Here is a 22697-nt window from a genome sequence, read left to right as displayed (position 1 = left end):
TTCAAATATTACTGACAGCGTGCTGCTCAGCAGTTGCACCAGCCAGATCTTTCAGTATCCAAGGATATAGTTTTTCTGCCCTTAGGTGACTTCAATTTGAAGGCAACTAGATGCTTTTCTTTTTACTAGCTCCCTATTTATCATAGGCATCAACTGTTAGCCAACCCATAACCACCCCTTCACTTTTGGTACAGAAAAGCAAGCAGCAAAATTAGAATTCAGCTGTTCCAAATTCTCTGTCATCAGTTATCATGGTCCCCACCACCCAAAACAAAGGTCCTATCCAACAGCATGCTGAACAATTTTTTTAACAACTGGTTCTCTTGGGGGCTATGGGGAGGGGAGTGGAAGGGGGAGGGAGAAGGGGAAGACACACACACACACACACATACACACACACACACACGGCATACTTCAAAATTCAATTTGCATTATTAACATTTTCTCCATCACATTCTTAGATTTAGATAGTAAAACAACAAATCAAAGCCTGGTTTGTTAATTTCTAGGTAGACCAATAATTTTCAAATTCTCTCTCCTGGACCTATTTTCCAGGTCAGCAGTTTTTCCCAGAAGATATTTCACATTGCCCTCTATTTTTTAATTCATTTGGATTTGCTTTATTGTGTCTTGGTTTCTCATAAAGTCACTAGCTTCCATTTGTTCGATCCTAATTCTTAGGCAATTATTTTCATCAGAGAGCTTTTGTACCTCCTTCTCCATTTGGCCAATTTAACTTTTCAAGCTGTTGACTTTTTTCTCATGTCTTTCCTCCATCACCGTCATTTCTCTTTCCATTTTTTCCTCTACCTCTCTAACTTTATCTTCAAAGTCCTTTTTGAGCACCTCTATGGCCTGAGACCAATCCATATTTTTCTTGGAAGTTTTAGATATAGGGGCCCTGATGTTGACATCTTCCTCTGAGGGTGCACCTCCAAGTTCCTTGTCACTGAAGAAACTTTCTATGGTCCTTACCTTTTTCTGTCTGCTCATCTTGCCTTTCTTTGACTTGACTTTTAGCTCCTTCAAGTGGGGCACTGTTTCCAGGCTGCAGTATCCCAAGCTTCAAAAGTCCCAGGTGGTATGATTTTTAAGGAGGATCAGGTTCTTCACTGGCCTGGCCCATAGAGGACCCCAGACCAACTTGATAATCAACCAGCTTTGTGTGTTGTGGTTCTCATCTCCGACAAACCTGTGCCCCTCCCCCACCTGGGTCACTGCTACTCAAGCCTACCTCCCGGTTCCCAGCAGGGGTGAAAAACCCAAGTTCTGCCTCAGCACCAACATAGACCCCTGTAGTCTCCCCCCTGCCCAGGGCTCAGCCCTCTCACCAGACTGTGAGCTTAGTTTCAGATGATACTGGCGCTTCAGATGATTCTGAGGCTCTGGGGGTCTCCTGCTCTGGTGATGCCAGGACTATATCTGTGTCAGGGTGACTGTGGGGTTGGGCTCCACTCCTGTCTCAGCACAACGGCTCCCTCCTTCTGACCTTCCAAGCCATTCTTGGTTAGAAGATGATTTCAGCACATTCTTCTGTGGGTTTTGCTGCTCCAGGCATTGTCCTATGGAATTATTTGGATGTTTTTTGGAGTGATCGTGTCATGAGTTCGAGAAATCACTGCCTTTCCTCCACTATCTTCGGTTTGTTAATTTCTTTCTTTCTTTCTTTTTGCAGGGCAATGGGGATTAAGTGACTTGCCCAGGGTCACACAGCTAGTAAGTGTCAAGTGTCTGAGGCCAGATTTGAACTCAGTTTCTCCTGAATCCAGGGCCTGTGCTTTATCCACTGTGCCACCTAGCTGCCCCTGGTTTGTTAATTTCTAAAGTGTAAATGCTCTCACAGAAATTTTAACAACTAGCTTCAGCAGGCAGAGCTGGCTCCAGCACGCCACTAGTCCTATCCTGCCTTTAGTGTTCCTGTTTCTACCAAGGTAACTTTAAAAAAGCCATCCCATTTGAATTTTTTTTTCTTCTGGTCAGCCTCAGCTCATTCTCATCTTTAGCAGTTTTGACAATACTTTTCAGAATCAGGCCATCATCTTATAATGATCCTGTTACCTAGTTGTGCTTCCATTTTGCACATTTCTTTCTAAAAATCTAGATTTGGTGAGTTTCCTGTGTATTCACATCCATCTCTTCAGACAAATCCCATTCTTCTTCCTCAATATAATTATTTTTCTTTGGGTTTTTAGAATTGCATTCTTGAGCATCTCCCACATCTCCTGGGATGACTTCCCACTGTAGCATTTTAGTTCATAGGACTAAATGCTTTTCCTTTGAAACATTTGAAATGTTGTTGGTTTTTTGTTTTTTTTGGGTTTTTTTGGTGGGGCAATGAGGGTTAAGTGACTTGCCCAGGGTCACACTAGTAAGTGTCAAGTGTCTGAGGTCGGATTTTGAACTCAGGTCCTCCTGAATCCAGGGTCAGTGCTTTATCCACTGCTCCACCTAGCTGTTCCTGAAATGTTTTTGTAAAACCCAGGGGTGCATGTCAAGATGATGCCTGGATTTCCTCTAATCTATCACACCCTAGGATAGAGGTTTCTATTATTTATCTCTATCTCAGTAACCAGTGAGAAATGGTGAGAATTAGATTAGTGAGAATCAGATCCAAAATAGAATTTCTCCTTATTGGTTTCTCCACCTTTTGAAGAATGAAATTATCACTAGGACAAGACAAAAAATGAATTAACTGCTCTTGGAAGAGAGCTGTACAAGATGCCTGATAAGATGAAATTGTTTATTACTCTTATATCAGGTCTCCGTGACCTGATTCCCAAGCTCATTTATTTCCATTTTCTGGCCAGGCTGCTGTAGTATACCTTGGTGACAATTCCTCTATTTCTTTCTGCACTGACTTTAACCTAAGTACTCTCCTCCATCATAATCCCTTTCCATTCCCATATTTTCTCACAACCTTCTTAAATACACCAGGTTAACTCTTCACCCTGCAACTTCCGTGACTGCCACCCCTGCCACCATCACCACCACATTTTAAACTTATCTTGTTTTCTGAATAAAGTATGAGGTGATGGTATCTTCTGAGGGCATATGAGGAAACTCCAAGTGCCCTCTCAATTTTTTTTCCCCTTTACATTCTTCAAGGGCAGAACTCATACTGTTTTAGAACCTATGGCACAGTATACTAGTCCTACAGCGAATACTCAAATACCAGAATGAAAAATAATTCATGTCCTCCAGGGGTTTATAGTCCATTAGAAGATAGAACACTGGGGCAGCTAGGTGGTGCAGTGGATAAAGCACCGGCCCTGGATTCAGGAGTACCTGAGTTCAAATCTGGCCTCAGACACTTGACACTTACTAGCTGTGTGACCCTGGGCAAGTCACTTAACCCCCACTGCACCGAAAAAAAAAAAAAGATAGAACACTTACACAAATAAAATGCAAGCTAATTTAAGGAAGGAGAAAACATCGACAACTATAGTAGTATGATAAAGAGAGGCATTCTGGAGGAGATGAGTCCTGAAGCGAGCCTTGAAGGAGATAAAGAATTCTAAAAGGTAAAGGTGAGGAAGGAGCAGTTCTAGGCATGGGGAACAGTCTTTTCAACAGTGCAAAGGCAGGAAATGGAATGCTGAGTTCGGGGAAACAGTATGTAAGCAAGTCTGACTGGAATGTAAATACACTACATGAAGTGAAATAATTTGTGAAAGATAGGATGATGGAGCTAGATTGTGAAGGACTTTCAATGTTAATTTTTTTTTTCTGACCCTTGAAGCACTAGGAAGCCACCAAAGATTCTTTAAGAGAATGACATGGGAGGCAGCTAGGTGGCGCAGTGGATAGAGCACCAGCCCTGTCTGGAATCAGGAGGACCTGAGTTCAAATCTATACCTCAGACACTTGATGCTAGCTGTATGACCCTGGGCAAGTCACTTAACCCTCATTGTCCTGCAAAAAACAAAAACAAACGAGAGAGAGAGAGAGAGAGAGAGAGAGAGAGAGAGAGAGAGAGAGAGAGAGAATGACATGATCAGACCTGTGCTTGAGAAAGATTTGGGTAGCTGGTTGGAAGATGATTTGGAAAGCAAAGAAATGGTAAACAGGGAGGCAAGTTAGAAGGCTATTGTAGTGATGCAGGTGAGAAGTCCCAAGGTCTTGAACCAAGGCAGTGGCCATTCAAGCAGAGAGAAGGGGAAGGGTGTGAGAGACATTGTGGACACAGAACAAAGCCTGACAGACAACTGTTTGGATATGGAGAGTCAAGGAGAAGGAAGAGTTGAGGGTATAAGCTTTGCAAAGGCTGAAAACCTAGGTGACTAGAAGAATGTCATCTTCAATAAAAACAATTTAGTTAGGAAAAGGGGAAAGTGTTTTTGGGTACATGAATTTGGTTTTGGCTATTGCAGGGAAAGAAGTCCAGAGGAGCTAGAATGGCAAGGGACTAAATCACAGACCAACCCAATCAATTTAGAGATGGAGATAATACTGCTCAGAGAAGTGAGATGACTTGGCCACTGGGGTAACATAGCTAGTAAGGAGATGAACCAGGTCTTGAAACCAGGTGCCAACCCCAAATTCAGGATTCTTTCTACTTCTCTATGCTGCCCTTTGTAGGTTTGCAGATGATCTAAAAATAAATTGTGGGTTTGCAGGGAAGAGAAACTTTGGTAATATTCTTTTCCATTCTAAGTTTATTCCAGCAAAAGAATCCACTTTAGAACATTAGGTTGATCCTACATGTCTGTGCTTTAGATATTTGGTTGATATTATAAACTCAAGTATTAAAAGCTAGTTTAAGAGACCACAAATCTCACCTAAGTTAACCTAAGTGTCACATAAGGTAATCATTAAGAATCTAATATATATGTATATTTTTGGAGATGAAGGTTTGGGAAGAACATGAGTGCTGAAGGTGTCCCAACTCAAAACAGGTTTGGACCCAATGATTTAGGGAGCTAAAGACACATCAGACAAAAATGATTTTAACTGTTTTCTAAGAAAGTGTTAAATAAGGTAGATTTCTGGACCAAATGACATGGATGTTTATAGAACACAGCTTTAAAAAGGCTGCCCGGCTCCTTCTGGACACATGGTGACAACCATACAACTAAAAATCTCTGAAACTCAAAATAATGTCAGAAAATTTTAGGCACATTGTAAGATACTAACAAGCTCAATTTATATAAGCAATTACAGAAACACTAGGGGGAGATTTATGAATAAGTGAAAAAATTAAACTCTTTGACTTGATTATTTTTAAACAAACCATTCCTGTGTAAGAGAAACATTTTCACAACAGTCAGGTAAATGAAGAAATACAGATAGGAGAACACTCAAATACCTTCTTTTCCATTTAAAATATAGTACTTAAAGTTTTTTTTGTTTTGTTTTGTTTTGTTTTTTTTAAAACAAAGGCAGCATGGTGTAATGCATAGAAGGCCAGCCTTGGAGTCAGGAAGTCTTTGGTTCATATTCTGCCTCTGAAGCATATTAGCCGTGTGATTCTAGGCAGACAAATAACATATCCTGCCGGTGCCCCATGCAAAGCTCTCCAGGACTAAAAGTTACAGGAAGTTGCTGTTTTACATCTATGGAGGGAGCTTCCATACACATTACAAGTTCCCTACACTGATTAAATAACTCTGGACACACACACACAAATTTCTGGAGGTAGGTTTTTCCCTGGCAATATTTTCAGATTTTGAAAAACCAAATCTTATTTAGCTATATTCTATAGCTAGTCATCACTAATAGAAATGCACTAAAATTATTTAATTAAACTTTTAGAAACATAATCAGGGATTCACAAACTATGGCATTTTATTTCAGAGCCTTTGCTTACATTTGTACAATATATTACATAATTCTCCATTGTCTGCATAACCTAATATATGCTCTATAGCTTTTTTCTATAAGCTTTTCCTTCAATGTTTGTCAACAAATTTTTACAGTCCTGTACAAATCTGAATATTCTGAAACCATTTTCAACAAAATCGGTTAACTGTGAGCACACACTACAAAGACTGAAAATGCTTTTCTTAGAAAAGTTGAATGTAAAGGATTCTGACACGTTAGCATCTACAAACAAAACGTTTCAAAATTCCCACATGTTGTATTGCCAGAAAAAAAAAAAAAACCCATGCCAGCCCCCATCCAAAAAAAGTACACAGAACTACAATTAAAACAGTAAAGCAGTCTGTACAATAAAGTACTGTGTATTAACAGTGCTAGGTATTAAATAGCTTGAATGAACACTTCCGCAATATACAAATGTCTTACAAAGGCGTATAATTAAATATACAAGTGCCAAACAGAACAGATCTTGGGATCATACAACATAAAAGTCAAATACGAGTGAAAACAGTTTGCGTTCATTTTTGATTTTGTACAAGGCTTTTTTTGTCTTAGTAGACCTACCACTCAGATAAGCTATATTTAAAACTATCATTTTGTGGTAGTGTTCATCATATCATCAACCATGAATTACACATGAACACAGCTTACTTGTTCTGGAAATCCTCTGTTGTAGCTCATAATAAAATAAGCATTACAAATGAAATATCTGTTTTAAAGGGAAAAGAAACATTTACAATAAAACACAAAAATATAACTGTTATAATCCATTATGAATAAATATACACTTTAAACTGGCTAAGTACAATTTTATACATTGTTTAAGATTTAATATAGTTTGTTAGCCATTTTCTTCCTTTTTCACACAATGTATTATATCAAAATTAAAAAAAAATACTGATTCATAGAAAAATGGCAAAGTACAGTAGTTTCATTCCAATTAATGGGCCGTGAAAACCCATCACAAAACCATTTAACCTAATTCAAACCTGTAAACATTGTCAGTCTTTTTTTAAAAGAGAATCTTATTTGGTTACCAGGACTGATGTCTAATATCCTGTTACCTGCAGGTTTTGAATTTATTACATGTGCTTGACTTATACAATTTAAAGCCACTTTAAGGTGACTTGCATTTAAAAAACAATTAGCTTGTACAAAGGAAAATAGGTTCATATTTTTCATAAATAAATGGAAAAATATCAAATGTTCCAGCTTTAACAAAATACCAGGGAATACATGTACAGTAAGTTGTTTAGACATGTTCTGGCCCACCCAATAACTATGCTTTCTTGTATTGTCTCAGCAGGCAGTGAAAAGCCTCCATTTGCCACAGTGGAAGGCCTTCAAGTTACCAGACATACAATTCCCAGACAAGTTGGAAACAATTATTGCTTGAGGAAAAGCAGTTCATTGTACTTTTTCTTCATAAAAAGTGCACTTAAGTGCCAAGTCAGCTTGTCAAGAAACAATTTTTAAATATAAAATAGTGCTTGTCTGATTTTGTGTGCCACTGTGCAGTATATATAAAAAAGGGGCCCTCAGCAGCCATTAAGTGCAAAGTGCTTTGGGAAGTCCTGCTGTCACCTGCACTCCACCGACATTCCGGGCTGTGATGCACTGGACATGGAAGGTTCTGCTAAAGTTAACATGACAGCAGCTGTGATAGAGCTGGATGAAGGGGAGGACGAAGAAGATGAAGATGTAGCAGCACCTAAGGAGAGTGGAGGCAAAACAAAAAATCAGTTAATAGAAACAGGACCCAAAGAATGCTAGTGGTTGATATTTATATAGCACTTTAGGGTTTTTTTCAAAGCACTTTATATGCATTATCTTATTGGAGCATCACGACAGCTTTGTAGGTAATACAGCTCCTAGCACCATTTTACAGATGAGGAAGTCGAGGGGTTAAATAACTTGCTTACAATGACAAAACCAATAAGGGTCAGAGATAGGAGCTACCCATGGGCTTCTCATCCCAAGTTCTGTGCTTCATTAACAATACACCATTGCTGCTTGTCCTAAAGAGAAAGGGAAGCGTAAAACATTCCAATGCTCCGAACTATGACACTGTAACACTCGGTATAAGCATTTGTTTTGCAAAAGAGAAGTTAGGTCCCACGACAGCATGATGGAAAGAAAGGAAAGCATAAATCTACCAGCTCAGCATTCCTGAGATAATAATCTTCATTAAGTGTCACGTAAGTGACAACACTGTAGGACAGAGAGATATTTTAGGAATAGGCAATGCAAGCAATGGCATGCTTTCAGTTTAATTTGATGCAATGTGAACATTCAATAAGTAACACCTGGTAATATGAATACAAAAGTTAAATAATCATAGCTCTCAAAGAGCTTATATTCTATTGGAAAGACTCAACATTTCTATAGATAACTAAATACAAGGTAATTTCAGGAAGGAGAGAGCATTACTAAAGGCTTTATCCTGGCCCCTCTTCTTTTCTCTATAATGGCACACTGGACTTGGGACTCAGAAAGACCACAGTTTGAATCCTGCCTTCAGCTAGCTATGTGACCCTAGTTCAGTCATTTAACCTCTCGGAGCTTCAGTTTCCTCATCCGTAAAAAGGACATGCTAACATGTCCTATTTCCCAAGGCTGTTGCGAGAATCAAATGAGATAATATATGTAAAATGCTTGTTAAATTTAAAGGGGGGCAGCTAGGTGGCGCAGTGGATAGAGCACTGGCCCTGGAGTCAGGAGTACCTGAGTTCAAATCCGGCCTCAGACACTTGACACTTACTAGCTGTGTGACCCTGGGCAAGTCACTTAACCCCAATTGCCTCACTAAAAAAAAAATAAATTTAAAGGACTATAAACTATTAGCTATGATGCTGATGATGAGTGTATCTTTCTTGATGAGCTTAGCAGCTCCTCTGGGTTCATCTCCATGCAGATGATTCTCAGATCCACACACCCAAATCTGCTGGCCTGACTTCCAGTCTTTTCAACCAACTGTCTATTAAACATTTCCAACTGGATCTCTTCTAGGCATCTCAAACTCAACAGGTCCAAAACAGAACTCATCATCTTCCTTCCCAATTTCACTCCTGTTCACAAGTGTCAAGGGCACCACACCCTCCCAGTCACTCAGACTTGTTTCCTTGCCATCCACCATTTCATTTGGCCCCCAGCCACACAGGCAATCAATTGCTTTTTTCACAACACATCTCACATACAGTTCCTATGATCTCTACCTTCACACAGTAGTCATCACTCTACCCTTCATCACCACTCTGGACTGCAATAACCTCCTACTAATTGGTTGACCTACCACAAATCTCTTCTGCCTCCATCCTTCCTCCCCAGAGCTGTCAAAGTGCTTTTTCTAAAGCACAGGTATGAACATGTCATCCTCCTATTTGTTGTACTTTAGGTACCTCCAGAATCCAATATAAACTTCTCTGCCTGACATCTGAAGTTCCTCACAATCTGGCCCTTTACTGTCTTTTAATATCCTTACACATTACTCTTTTTCACAAACGATACAGTCCGACTTGCTTTTCCTTGCATACGACACGATCTTGAGTCTTTATGCTTTTGCAAGGGCTGTCCCCCATGTTTGGAATGCCTCCCCTCCTGTCACTACTCACTGTCCCTGTGGTCCCTCCCTCTGACTGGAGAGGGTGGAGATAGAGAGCTCTTCCTGGAATTTCCACTGAAGGAGGGCACCCAGGTCAGCCTTCTCTTCATTTCCCACCTTGCTGTACTCCTTTGGACTTCATAATGCCCTTGGTCCATGCACCTTCCTTCATACTTCACCACCAAAAAAAGGCAGGAGGGAGGAGGCCATTTCCCAAGAACTCCTTATTGTCACCTCCTTCTGATCTCAAATCATCATTATGACCACTCCCCACCATGAGCAACTAATAATAGCTAGCATTAATAATGCACTTTAAGGTTTACAACGTGCTTTACTTAAATCATTTCATTTGATCTTCACAAGAATCCTGTGAAGTAGTTTCATCTCCATTTTACAATGTGGAAACTGAGGCTCAGAGAGGTGAACTGACTTGCTCAGGGTCACACAGCTAATACAAGTCTGAGATAGAATCTGAACTCAGGTCTTCCCAACTCAAGGTCCAGTGCTCTATCTACTGTACCAGCTTTCTCAGACACTACTCAGATATCTGCCACTTATTTCCTCTCCACCGTTGCCTTACAGGAAGGGGCAGCCATTCTCCTTGCCAAAACTGTCCCTTCTTCATAAACTCCTGACATCTTCTTCTCCAACAGATTGCTGTCATTATCATCCCCACTCTCTATTGAGTCTCCTTTCCTGATGCCTACGAACACATCCTTATGATTCTCCATCTTTAAAACATGCTCATTTGAGCTGATAATCTTGCTAGATATAGTCATTTATATCTTCTTCCCTACTGGGTTAAACTCCTTGAGAGTTTATATATACACCAAGTTCCTCCACTTCCTCTCCTCTTAGTCTTTTTATAAACCTCCTTTTTAAAAATACAGCTTCCCACTTCATCATTTAACTGAAAATGCTCTCTCCAAAGTTACAAATTGTCCTTTTATTGTTAAACGTAATGGTCTTTTTTCAAATCTTTCTGACCTTTCTGGAGTCTTTGTTTATCACTATCTTTAGAAAACTTCTCAATTCTCTTTAGGGTTTTGTAAACATTGTTCTCTTTCATTCCTCCTGTCTGACTACTCCTCAGTCATCACAAATTGGATGTCCTGTATGCATCACAAACTCTTTATGTCAAAAGGAGAATGATCTTTCTACCCCCAAACCTCTCCTCGTTCCAATTTTCCTATTGCTGTCCAGGGTACTACCATGATGTCACTTAAGCTGACGATCTAAATGTCAACCTCAACTCTTCATCTTCCGCTTCCGTTGCAACACTTCCCATTTATTGTCAAGTCTTGTAGTCTGTGTCTTCACCACATCTCACATTTATAGCCGCTACCCAGTACAAGGTCCTTGACACTCTAAACTGAACTACTGCAATAGCCTTCCACTACATGGACTCCCCACTAAAGTGATTTTCCTGAAATGCAGGTGTGACATATCACACCCCCCCTCACCGCCCCAATGATTCAATCAACTCCAGTGGCTCCTTGTTGCCTTCAGGATCAAATTTGAAGCCCTCATTTTGATAACTGAAGTCTTTCACGACTTGGCACTATTCTCTCTTTATAGCCTTCTTGCACTTTACCTCCTCTCCTTGTACTCTATGCTTTAGTAACAGGGGCCTACTTGTTTCTTATTCACACAGCATTCTATCTCCCATCTTCCTTCAAGATTCACTTTAAATCCTACCTTCTTCAAGAATTCCCTCCCACTGCTAATGCATTTTATTTGAGATTGGCCTCCATTTATCCTGTATCATATCGTGTATGCACAATTTTTAAAATATTGCCTCTCCCATTAGAAGGTGAGTTCTTGAGGCAGCTAGGTGGCGCAGTGGACAGAGCACCAGCCCTGGATTCAGGAGGACCTGAGTTCAAATCCGGCCTCAGACACTTGACACTTACTAGCTGTGTGACTCTGGGCAAGTCACTAACCCCCATTGCACCAAAAAAAAAAAGAAAGAAAAGGTATTAAAATCTTTGGAGAGGAGAACAGTTTATGGCCAAACAGGAGATAGAGAATATTATGAAATGCAAAATGGATGATTTTGATTACATTAAATTAAAAAGGTTTTGTACAAACAGAAGTAATGCAGCCAAAATTAGAAGGGTAGCATAAATACGGGAAACAATTTTTATAACCAGTACTTCTGATAAAAGCCTCATTTCTAAAATATATCAGGAACTAAATAAAATTTATAAGAATACAAGTCATTCCCCAATTGAGAAATGGTCAAAGGACATGGACAGGCAGTTTTCTTTCTTTCTTTTTTTTAGTGAGGCAATTGGGGTTAAGTGATTTGCCCAGGGTCATACAGCTAGTAAGTGTTAAGTGTCTGAGGCTGGATTGGAACTCAGGTACTCGTGACTCCAGGGCCGGTGCTCTATCCACTGTGCCACCTAGCTGCCCCGGCAGTTTTCTGATGAAGAAATCAAAGCTATCTATTGCCATATGAAAAAATGCTCTAAATCATTATTTTAAGAAAATCTTTATTTATTTATTTTAGTTTTCAACATTTGTTTAGATAAGATTTCTAAATCATTATTGATTAGAGATGCAAATTAAAACAACTCTGAGGTATCACCTGACACCTATCAGATTGGCTTATATGACAAAAAACGAAAATAATAAATGTTGGAGAAGCTGTGGAAAAATTGGAACATTAATGCATTGTTGGTGGACCTGTGAACTGATCCAACCATTCTGGAGAGCAATTTGGAATTATGCCCAAAGGGCCATAAAGTTGTGCATACCCTTTGACCCAGCAATACCACTTTTGGGTCTTTTTCCCAAAGAAATCATGGAAAGGGGAAAGGGACCCACATGTACAAAAATATTTATAGCTGCTCTTTATGTGATGGCAAGGAACTGGAAGTTGAGGGGATGCTCATCAATTGGGGAATGGCTGGACAAGTTGTGGTATATGAATACAATGGAATACTATTGTGCTGTAAGAAAGGATGAGCAGGAAGAGTTCAGAGAAACCTGGAGGGTCTTGCATGGGCTGATGAGTGAGATGAGCAGAACCAGGAGAACACTGTACACAGTGTCATCAACACTGTGTGTTGATCAACTGTGATAGACTTGATTCTTCTCAGCAATACAACAGTACAAGATAGTTCCAAAGGACTCATGGTGGAAAAGGCTCTCCAAATCCAGAAAAAAAAAAGTACTGTGGAATATGGATTCAGATTGAACCATACTATTTCTTTTCTTTTTGGTGCTGTTTGTTTTTCTTTTGTGAGGTTTTTCCTTTTTGCTCTGATTCTTCTCTTATAACATGACTAATGCAGAAATATGTTTAATGTTGCTATACATATATAACCTATATCAGATTGCTTGCTGTCTTGGAGACGGGGGGAGGGAGGGAAAAAAATTTGAAACTTATAAAAACAAATGTTGGGGGCAGCTAGATGGCGCAGTGGATAAAGCACTGGCCCTGGATTCAGGAGTACCTGAATTCAAATCTGGCCTCAGACACTTAACACTTACTAGCTGTGTGACCCTGGGCAAGTTACTTAACTCCAATTGCCTCAAAAAAAAAATGTTGAAAACTATCTCTACATGTAACTGGAAAATAATAAAATACTTTCATAATTTAAAAAAAAGGGTATTCAAACTGTCCTTGAGATTTGATTGGCTCAAGGGACTAAGGACTGGGTTTAAATGAATCTTCCTGGTTGCTCAAAGTAAAAAAAAACATCAGGAGCTCCTGGGTGGAGCCCTCAGACTTTAGAGGAGCATCACAACCAACAAAGGATGATCAACATTAATTCAGCTCAACTGTATCAACTGTATATACTCCAGCAATACATTTTGCCCACTTTGAGCACCCTCCTAATATGGCTGAGCAAACCTATTTTTTCTAACTTTTAGACTACTGAGTGTCATTTCATTCTAATCTTGAACCTAAACTACCAAACTATCCTGGTTGATTTTTACCTATTGCAAAGCACATGCAAATTTTATATATGCCACATTTTGTGGAAAATTACTCCTTATATGGTATAAGTCCTCAAGCAATGAAACCAGGTATTTTACCTTTTCTGTTTTCCCACATATCCATGCACACAGTAAGTACTTAATCTATCTTTGCGGATGAAAAGTTTGGATTTTTTAAAAAAAGCATAAATATTACTTGAATATAAGTGTGGAGAGTGGTGAATAAAACAAGGAGGTAGAAAAAGGAAATGACAAAAAGAAACACTACTCCTTTACCATCTGGATGGCTTTGTGTACATTTGTTATTTTTTGCTGAAACTGGGTAGCCTTATCTCACCTGGGCTGGAAGGTGGACGGCCATTCACATTTTAAAAACATTTTTAAACCTATAAAAGGCGTTTCCTGGTTCTTACTCTAGTAATTCAACAACAAGCTATATCTTAGTAATGGGAGGAAGATGAGAAAACCAAGCAGCAAGGGATTAGGAGTATGAAAGATTTCTAGAGAAGGGTGGCAAGGATATGCAAGATGTGGGAGCTAATGAGATAATTGAATTTATATTTAAAAATTGGCTTCTCTGTGGGAAAACTGGAACACTAATGCATTGTTGGTGGACCTGTGAACTGATCCAACCATTCTGGAGAGCAATTTGGAATTATGCCCAAAGGGCCATAAAGTTGTGCATACCCTTTGACCCAGCAATACCACTTTTGGGTCTTTTTCCCAAAGAAATCATGGAAAGGGGAAAGGGACCCACATGTACAAAAATATTTATAGCTGCTCTTTATGTGATGGCAAGGAACTGGAAGTTGAGGGGATGCTCATCAACTGGGGAATGGCTGGACAAGTTGTGGTATATGAATACAATGGAATACTATTGTGCTGTAAGAAAGGATGAGCAGGAAGAGTTCAGAGAAACCTGGAGGGTCTTGCGTGGGCTGATGAGTGAGATGAGCAGAACCAGAAGAACATTGTACACAGTATCACCAACATTGAGTGTTGATCTACTGTGATGGACTATATTCTTCTCACCAATGCAATGGTACAGAGGAGTTCCAGGGAACTCATGATAGAAGAGGATCTCCAAATCCAGGGAAAAAAAAAAAGAACTGTGGAGTAGATGCTGAATGAACCATATTATTTCTTTGTTTTGGTGCTGATGTTTTTCTATTTTGAGGTTTTTCATTATTGCTCTAATTTTCCTCTTATAACATGACTAATGCAAAAATATGTTTAATGTTATTATGTGTGTGTGTGTGTGTGTGTGTGTGTATCTATATATAACCTATATCAGATTACCTGCTGTCTAGGGGAGGGGGGAGGGAGGGAAAAAATCTTAAATTGGAAAGCTTGTATAAACAAAAGTTGAGAACTATCTTTACATGTAACGGGAAAAAAAAATACTTTATTAATTAAAAAAAAGTTGGCTTCTATTTCTTTGGGGTGGCAGAATTTTCTTAAAGTTGTTCTTTTTTTTGGGGGGGGGGGAAGGGCAATGAGGGTTAAGTGACTTGCCCAGGGTCACACAGCTAGTAAGTGTCAAGTGTTTGAGGCTGGGTTTGAACTCAGGTCCTCCTGAATCCAGGGCCAGTGCTTTATCCATTGTGCCACCTAGCTGCCTTCCCCCCTCCTTTTAAAATCTATCTATCTATCTATCTATTAGAATTTTCTAACTGCGGGGCAGCTAGGTGGCGCAGTGGATAGAGCACCAGCCCTGGAGTCAGGAGTACCTGAGTTCAAATCCGGCAACAGACACTTACTAGCTGTGTGACCCTGGGCAAGTCACTTAGCCCCAATTGCCTCACTAAAAAAAAAAAAGAAAAGAAAAAAAAAAGAATTTTCTAACTGCAAATTAAAGGCAGCTAAGTAGAGATTGCATTGACCTAACAAATGAAACAGTAGGAAAGAAAACCTTCTGCCTCTCCTTTGCCCCCCAAATTACTGTTTGTTCTTCATTATTGAAGAGGACCAATGACATAAATTATGCCTCTCTTAGAAGACCCCAGCAGTGAATAGGCTTAGAAATCAGAAGTTTTCAAAAAGTGTTAGTTTAGAGAACTATAGTAAAGGATAGCGTATTTGGATTCAAGTAAGTATGGAGTGCAAGGAGAATTTTTCAGTTATCTGGAGAGTGAGTCTGATGCTATTAAGTAATTCCTATGTATACACAAAATACAAACTGACCACTGTGCTAGACAATTAGATAAGCGGGCCAAAAGACTATACATATACTCTTCAGGTAATCAAGGGTCTCTCTGAAGTGTTCCTTGAAGTAATTGAAGAAGAGCTTCAAGGAGGAAACAAAGAGAAATGATGCAAAGAGGCAGAGGGGAATCCTAACTTGTATCAAGAGATTGGAATAATGTGAGAGAAAGAAGGGAATAAGAACTAAAATTCCTTTTCTGGGCCATTGCTAAGTGTACTGATACCTATAAATCCTCATCGTTACATTACAAACACTTCCTTCTGAGAGAATCTTATTCTTCTCTTTCATAAAGAACCTCAAACCTATTACTTAGCTGCAAATGTTCACTAGCCAAAAGAGGGAGGAAGCTTTGGGAAGTAAATGGATGACTAAGAAGGTGGGAATGAGAAATAAGGTTTGGATTTTTTAAGCCACAGCCTGGCACAGAGGAATTATGGGCTTTGGAGAAGGAATGGAGGATACCTAACACTGGCCTGTAAAAACACACATGCCCAGAGCTTTAGGAATCTAACTGAAAGGGAAAGGGGAGGGAGAAATCGGACCACATTAAAAACAAAACCAACCTCATTACAGAGAAACAGAAGATACAGTACTAAAGAGGGATAAAAGAAAGAGCTAGTAATTCATGGGAGACTGCATCCAAGAAGAAAGCCAAAGATAAAACCCATGGCCTCAGATGTCAACAAGACATAAAAATGCATAAGGGATGGGTAAATAATGTCGACTAGACATCCTAATAAAAAATGGCAAATAGCTACCACTGAGGCTTTGTGCCTTGGGATTCATTACTGACATATAGCTCTGGATGAGTATACTTTATGAAAAAAAGAACAGAAAAAGGTGCACTGTATAGTTAGAATATTACTTATTTAAGGAACTCAGGAACCATAAAAAGAAACCTAGAGAGTAGTTGAGTCAAGTTCAAGAAACAGAAGTGGGGGTAGCTAGGTGGCACGGTAGATAGAGCACCAGCCCTGGAGTCAGGAGGACCTGAGTTCAAATCCAGCCTCAGACCCTTGACACTTACTAGCTGTGTGACCCTGGGCAAGTCACTTAACCCCAATTGCCTCACCAAAAAAAAAAAAGAAAAGAAAAAGAAAAAAGAAACAGAAGTGATACTGTTCTCACAGTACGCTATAGCCCCAAGCGTCTTAAAACTGTGGGGATCACGAAAAATTTGGCAAGAGTAGAAAGTTATGTATACTTATTTTATATACTGATATACCTGGGGTTGCATAAAAATTTCTTGAGTGAAAAGGGGTCACAAGTGAAAAAAGTTTAAGAAGTCCTGCTACAGACCAACTATACAAAAGGAAGAATGAGACAAAGAGTTAAAGAAATGTATCACAAATCTGGTATGGGGGCTTAATATTGTAATGATGATGAGGGAGGAAGACTATCCACCTACTACTGATGCATTCTCTGCACCAAATTTGTAACATAATTTAATTTCATCTTTCAAAAAGTGAAGGAAACAATGAGGCAAACTGTAAAGACCTGATCCTGATTAGCAAGGAGGAACCAGATGATGAAAAAGAATTGTTGGAAACAATAGGAAGAAGTCCATCTGGAATTCATGAGGAAGCAGAAAGCTGGGTATAATTTGATAGAAATCCTAGATTTGAGGGAGGGAAGATTTCAAAGGGTTTAGAAAAAAGAATAGTAAGATCCAATGGCTTAATATTTTATTGGAGAAGTATCACTAAGAGGGACTGAAAACTTCTGAGAAAATTCTGAAGACACAAGCAGAAATGACTTCAATTAAGAGGGGAAAGGGGTAGCTGCTTAAAGAGATCAAAGTGACTGCACTGGGAATGCAAGGACCAATTTAGGGTTTTAAAATAGCTAACATTTATAGAGTACCTACTATGTGCCAGCACTGTGCTCAGTAAGCCCTTTACAAATATTATCTCATATAAAATTGTTTGTCTTCTCAAGGAAGAGGTAGGAAGAAGGGAGAGAATTTGGAATTCAAAAAAAAAATTTTAAATCACTGTTATATATTTTTACATATAATTGAGAAATATTTAATAAAATAAAAATATATTTTAAAATTTGAAAAAATATATTATCTCATTTGATCCTCTTAACAACCCTGGGAGGTAGGTGCTATTATTATTAGCCCCATTTTAAAGAAGAGGAAACTAAGACAAATAGAGGGCAAGTGACTTTGGTTGGATTTGAATCAGGTCTTCCTGACTCCAGGATCAGTGGTCTATCCACTGTGCCACCCAGCTGCACCATAAAAAAGACATGCATGGAAGCAAGAACTAGAATAAATGCAAAAGAGATGCGTGGTCCTCTAAGAATGTCAGAAGCACTTAAGCCCCAAATAAGGTAAGACTGGTATGAATATTAATGACAATTTCTTTAAAAAAGCTTTTTTAACTATACTGAGCACCGGATGAGGATCAAAGAAAGGATGGGAATGCTGCTTAGTTAAGGTGAAAGTATTTATGATGCTCCTGTTTGCTCTGACAGGGACAATTAACTTTAGACTGGAACAGAAATGGTTAAAAGAATGCTGAAACCTAATAAAAGTAAAGAGATGGGAATAGAAGCCCCTAAGTACTTTCTTTTTTTTGTTTGTTTTTAGTGAGGCAATTGGGGTTAAGTGACTTGTGCAGGGTCACACAGCTAGTAAGTGTTAAGTGTCTGAGGCTGGATTTGAACTCAGGTACTCCTGACTCCAGGGCCAGTGCTCTATCCACTGTGCCACCTAGCTGCCCAACCCTAAGTACTTTCAATGAGTTCAACTACACCAATCATCAATGTACTATACTTCTAAGGAATAGATAAGACTGGTACATTAGATTGCTATTACTGGCCATCTTTGAAAGATCCTGTAAATAATGAGAAGTGCCATCTAAAGAAAGACAAATATTGTCCCTATTTTCAAAAGAAGATTCTATGAACATCCTAATAAGATGAATGGGAATCCTGCAGCTATTCAGGTCATTTCTTGAACTGTATGATATAATATACAATTTTATCAAATGTCTTAAAAGACCTCAGAAAATACACCAAACACAAACATAATTTTAAAAGCTTAGTAGCTCTCATTTTTTAGACATTCTGGAAACTGGAAGTATTCTACAATGGTACACATTATCAGAAACCATAAAAATACTCAAGCCCATACGTTAAAAGGAAGCAGTGTCATGTTGGAGAAAGCATTCCGTTATTGGTTCTGCCTTTATTTAGTTGTATGAGCTTACGGAAGTTTGTCTAACTTTCCTCTGCCTGATTTCTTTCATTTGCAAAATGGACATGGGGTGGTATTGGGAGCAGGGTTGGAATAAATGTGCTGCGAAATAATAAAATTTTATAATTCAATGATTCTAGGTAGACATCATTTTCAAAGACAATAACATTAGAATAAATTATATTAAGCTAAAGCAGAGTGGTATGGTGACTATGGAACTGCCCTCCCAGTAAGGAAGACCAGGGTTCCAATTCTGCCTCTGTCACATACTGGCTTTGGGGTCCTGAGAAAAATTACTTAACTTCTCAGTACCTCAGGCTACTCCTTAAGACTATAAAATGTAGAGCAGAAGCCAGACTAATCACTACAGCAAAAGCACTGGCATTGGCCTAGCAGAAAATTTTACTATTATTTTATGGAAAAACAAGAACAAATTTTAGAAAATGGGTAGATTACTTTTGTTTTTACATTATCTTCATTTCCAAATATCCCCTTCTCTGGTATCCCCATTCCTTTTAATAAACAAAAAAGAAAGGGGGAAAATTGGCAATTCAGCAAAATTAACCAACACATCAATAAAGTCTACCAACACAGAAAATGTTTCCTACTGATGGTTTGCCACCTCAGCAAAAGCAGGAGCCAAAGGACATTTTTCTCTTCACTTCTTCAGGATCAAGCTTGGTTCATTATAATTATACAAAATAATAAGACTACATTTTACTGAACAGGTGAAAACACTCACTTTCTCTTTCCTTCTTCTTTAAACGTTTTCTTCTCCGATCAATGGAAGCCACTTCAGATTTCAATGACAGATAATGTTTCCTGATTTCCTGTAGTTTCTCTTGAAGGATTGCAATGCGTTCTGCACTTGTCATATTTTCCAGGTCAGCTATCGGTTTAAAAAACTTCAATGAATATGTGCTTTTGAAAAAAAGAATTCTATATATGAAGTATCAAAAATCAAAAACTATGTAATCAGTCCTTTAACAGTTGTCTTATAATTTTGGTTAGAGAAAAATGCAATTGGAAAATAAACAAGGATTATAATGTGGAAAAAACTGAAATTTTCAAGCAATTATTCTAATTTTTTTCTGCCTAATCAATATCTGTAAATAATTACTTCACTACTCTAAGAATCTTAGATGCTAGAGTTTCCAATTACATGATTCTACCTTTTTTTTTTTTGAGGGGCAATGAGGGTTAAGTGACTTGCCCAGGGTCACACAGCTAGCAAATGTCAAGTGTCTGAGTGCTTTATCCACTGCGCCACCTAGCTATTCCCATTATTCTACCTTTTTCTAGAGCTTTGGACAACCAATCTTTTGGTTTTAGGACCCCAACCATCTTATCTGATCTTCCAGCAACCCTGGGAGGTAGGCGCTATTATCATCCCCATTTCTATAGCTGAGGAAAAAAGTAAACACAAGAGATCTGCCCAAGGTTACATGCCAGTAAATGTCTGCAGCAGCATTTAGCTCAAGTTTTCCTGACTTCAGGTCAGGACTCTATCCACTATGCCACTTATTTGACTCAAAATAAATACAAATACATAAAAAGTAGTTAAATACAAAGTAGTTTCAGATGGAGAGCACTAGTAGTTGGAAGGATACAGAAAGGCTTCCTGCAGAGGATAGTTTTTAAGCTGGGTGATGGAGGTAGGACTCTATAAAGTCGAGGTAAGGAAGGAATCCATTCTAGGCATGTGGGATAGGGTAAAGGCATGGAGTTGAAAGAGATTGTTATGTGTGAGGAACAGAGAAAATGCCATTTTAGCTGGACTGAGGGCAAAAGAGAATAAGAACCAATGAATGTACACAGAAAATGAGGATTGACTGTGTATGGGTTAAAAAAAAAAAAACGGTAGAGGGGCAGCTAGGTGGCACAGTGGATAGAGCACTGGCCCCGGAGTCAGGAGCACCTGAGTTCAAATCCAGCCTTAGACACTTAACACTTACTAGCTGTGTGACCCTGGGCAAGTCGCTTAACCCCAATTGCCCCACTAAAAAAAAAAAGAAAAAAGAAAAAAAAAGAAAAAAAAAACCAGTAGAGTGCATTTTATCTAGAGGGAAAAGAAAGTCACTGGAATTGATGGAGTGGAGAAGTCACATGGTAAGTCAGATTTACATTTAAAGAAGAGTACTTTGGGGGCAGCTAGGTGGTGCAGTGGATAGAACACTGGCCCTAGAGTCAGGAGAACCTGAGTTCAAATCTGGCCTCAGACACTTGACACTTATTACCTGTGTGACCCTGGGCAAGTCACGACCCCAATTGCCTCACCAAAATAAATAAATAATAGAGTACTTTGGTAGGAGCATGGAGGAAGGACTTAAGGAAGAAGAACAAGTAGGAGGCTACTGCAATAATCTAGATGAGAGCTGATAAAGACCTAAACTAAGGTGGTAACTCCCTGTGAGTAGAGAGATAATGGAGGTGAGAAATGTTTTAAAGGTAAAAATAGCAAGATGACAACTGAATGGATGTATTGGTAACAGGAAGTAACAAGCTGGAGATAATACAGGGCCTTCAAACATGGAATATTGGAAGGATGATGGTGACTTCAACAGAAATAGGGAACCTGTTGAATTTGAGCTGTCTTGAGGCCATATAAAATGTCCAATAGGCAATGGGTGATGCAGGATTAAAATTTGGGGGAGGAGGGATATATGCATATACATATATATCCCTCCTCCCCCAAATTTTAATCCTGCATATGAAAGCATATCTGTGAGTTAGCTGCATAGAGAATGATAATTAAATCCCTGGGAACAGAAAGTATTAGAAAATACCCAGTTAGAGGGTAAGATAAAGATCATGAACCCGCAAAGGAAAGTGACTGGTCAAGACTGGCAAGAAGAGAACCAGAAGAAGAGAGTAGCAAAGAAAAAATCCAGGAAGAAGGTATGGTCAGAAGTATCAAATGAAGCAGAGAAGTTGAGAGGGATTAAGACTGAAAAAAAGATAATCAGATATAGCAATTAAAATATTATCGATAACTCTGAAGACAGAATTTTAAGGTAAATGATGAGGTTAGAAGTCAGACTGAAAAGGATTGAGGGATAAGTAAGAGAAGAGGAAATGAAGGTAGTGAATGAAGGAAGGGAACAGGGAGAAAAAGGGGGAGGGGGGAGAGAGAGGGAGAGAAGGAGAGAGAGGGGGAGAGGGAGAGGGAGAGAGAGAGGGAGAGGGAGAGGGAGGGGGAGAGGGAGGGGGGAGAGGGACAGGGAGAGGGAGAGGGAGAGGGAGGGGGGGAGAGAGAGAGAGAGAGAGAGAGAGAGAGAGAGAGAGAGAGAGAGAGAGAGAGAGAGAGAGAGAGAGAGAGAGAGATTGCTTTAGCATGCAATTACCTGGAGATGGGATCAAGGATCAAGGGTACATGTGAAGAGGGAAGGAGAAGAAAGTGGGAGGTGATGATAAAATAATTTTGAGATGATGAGATTGGGAGAAGAGGAAGCTCATCTCAAATGATCTAAAATTTCTCAATAAAGTAGAAGGCAAGATTTTCCTCTAGGAGAGAATGGTAAAGGTGGAGGATTGAGGAGGCAAGAGATGATTTGGAATAGCTTCTTTGGGACATGAGATAGGGAATCAATTAAGGAGGAAAGCTCAGGTAAGGTTGGATAACATGAATTAGCGTGGTTGTGAGACTTCTTCCAGATGAATTCAGTAATTTATAAGTAGGAGTAAAGGAAGCAGATAGAGTACACCAGGATTTAAGTATGTCAAAAGATGAGTGTCAACAGTACAAAGTGGGGCAAGTGGCTTGAGAGGAGACAATGTTAAGTTAAAGTAGCTAACTTTTGGGCTGAGATTAGAGAGGGAGTACAGCAAGGTCAGAGCAGGGATAAGAAAGTAAAAAGGAGTGGAGGAGCTAGAGATCTCAATGACATTGAAGAATAGGTTTAGGAGGGGTGTAGCAC

The 22697-nt window shown here is 39.2% G+C and overlaps 1 protein-coding gene across 1 annotated transcript in view; it reads right to left on the bottom strand.

The window, feature by feature from the left end:
- Nucleotides 1–5766: 5766 nt before the first annotated feature.
- Nucleotides 5767–22697, bottom strand: part of ARID4B (AT-rich interaction domain 4B) — a 189265-nt gene continuing 172334 nt past the window's right edge. The window contains 2 exon segments of the mRNA XM_044001493.1: nucleotides 5767–7528; nucleotides 19523–19669. Of these exon segments, the coding sequence (XP_043857428.1) occupies nucleotides 7398–7528; nucleotides 19523–19669 (278 nt within the window). The 3' untranslated portion in view covers nucleotides 5767–7397.

This window comes from Dromiciops gliroides, chromosome 4, assembly GCF_019393635.1.
Source record: "Dromiciops gliroides isolate mDroGli1 chromosome 4, mDroGli1.pri, whole genome shotgun sequence".
NCBI lineage: Eukaryota > Metazoa > Chordata > Mammalia > Microbiotheria > Microbiotheriidae > Dromiciops > Dromiciops gliroides.
Note: the sequence above shows the minus strand (reverse complement) of the source record. Positions and strands in the feature narration are given on the sequence as shown.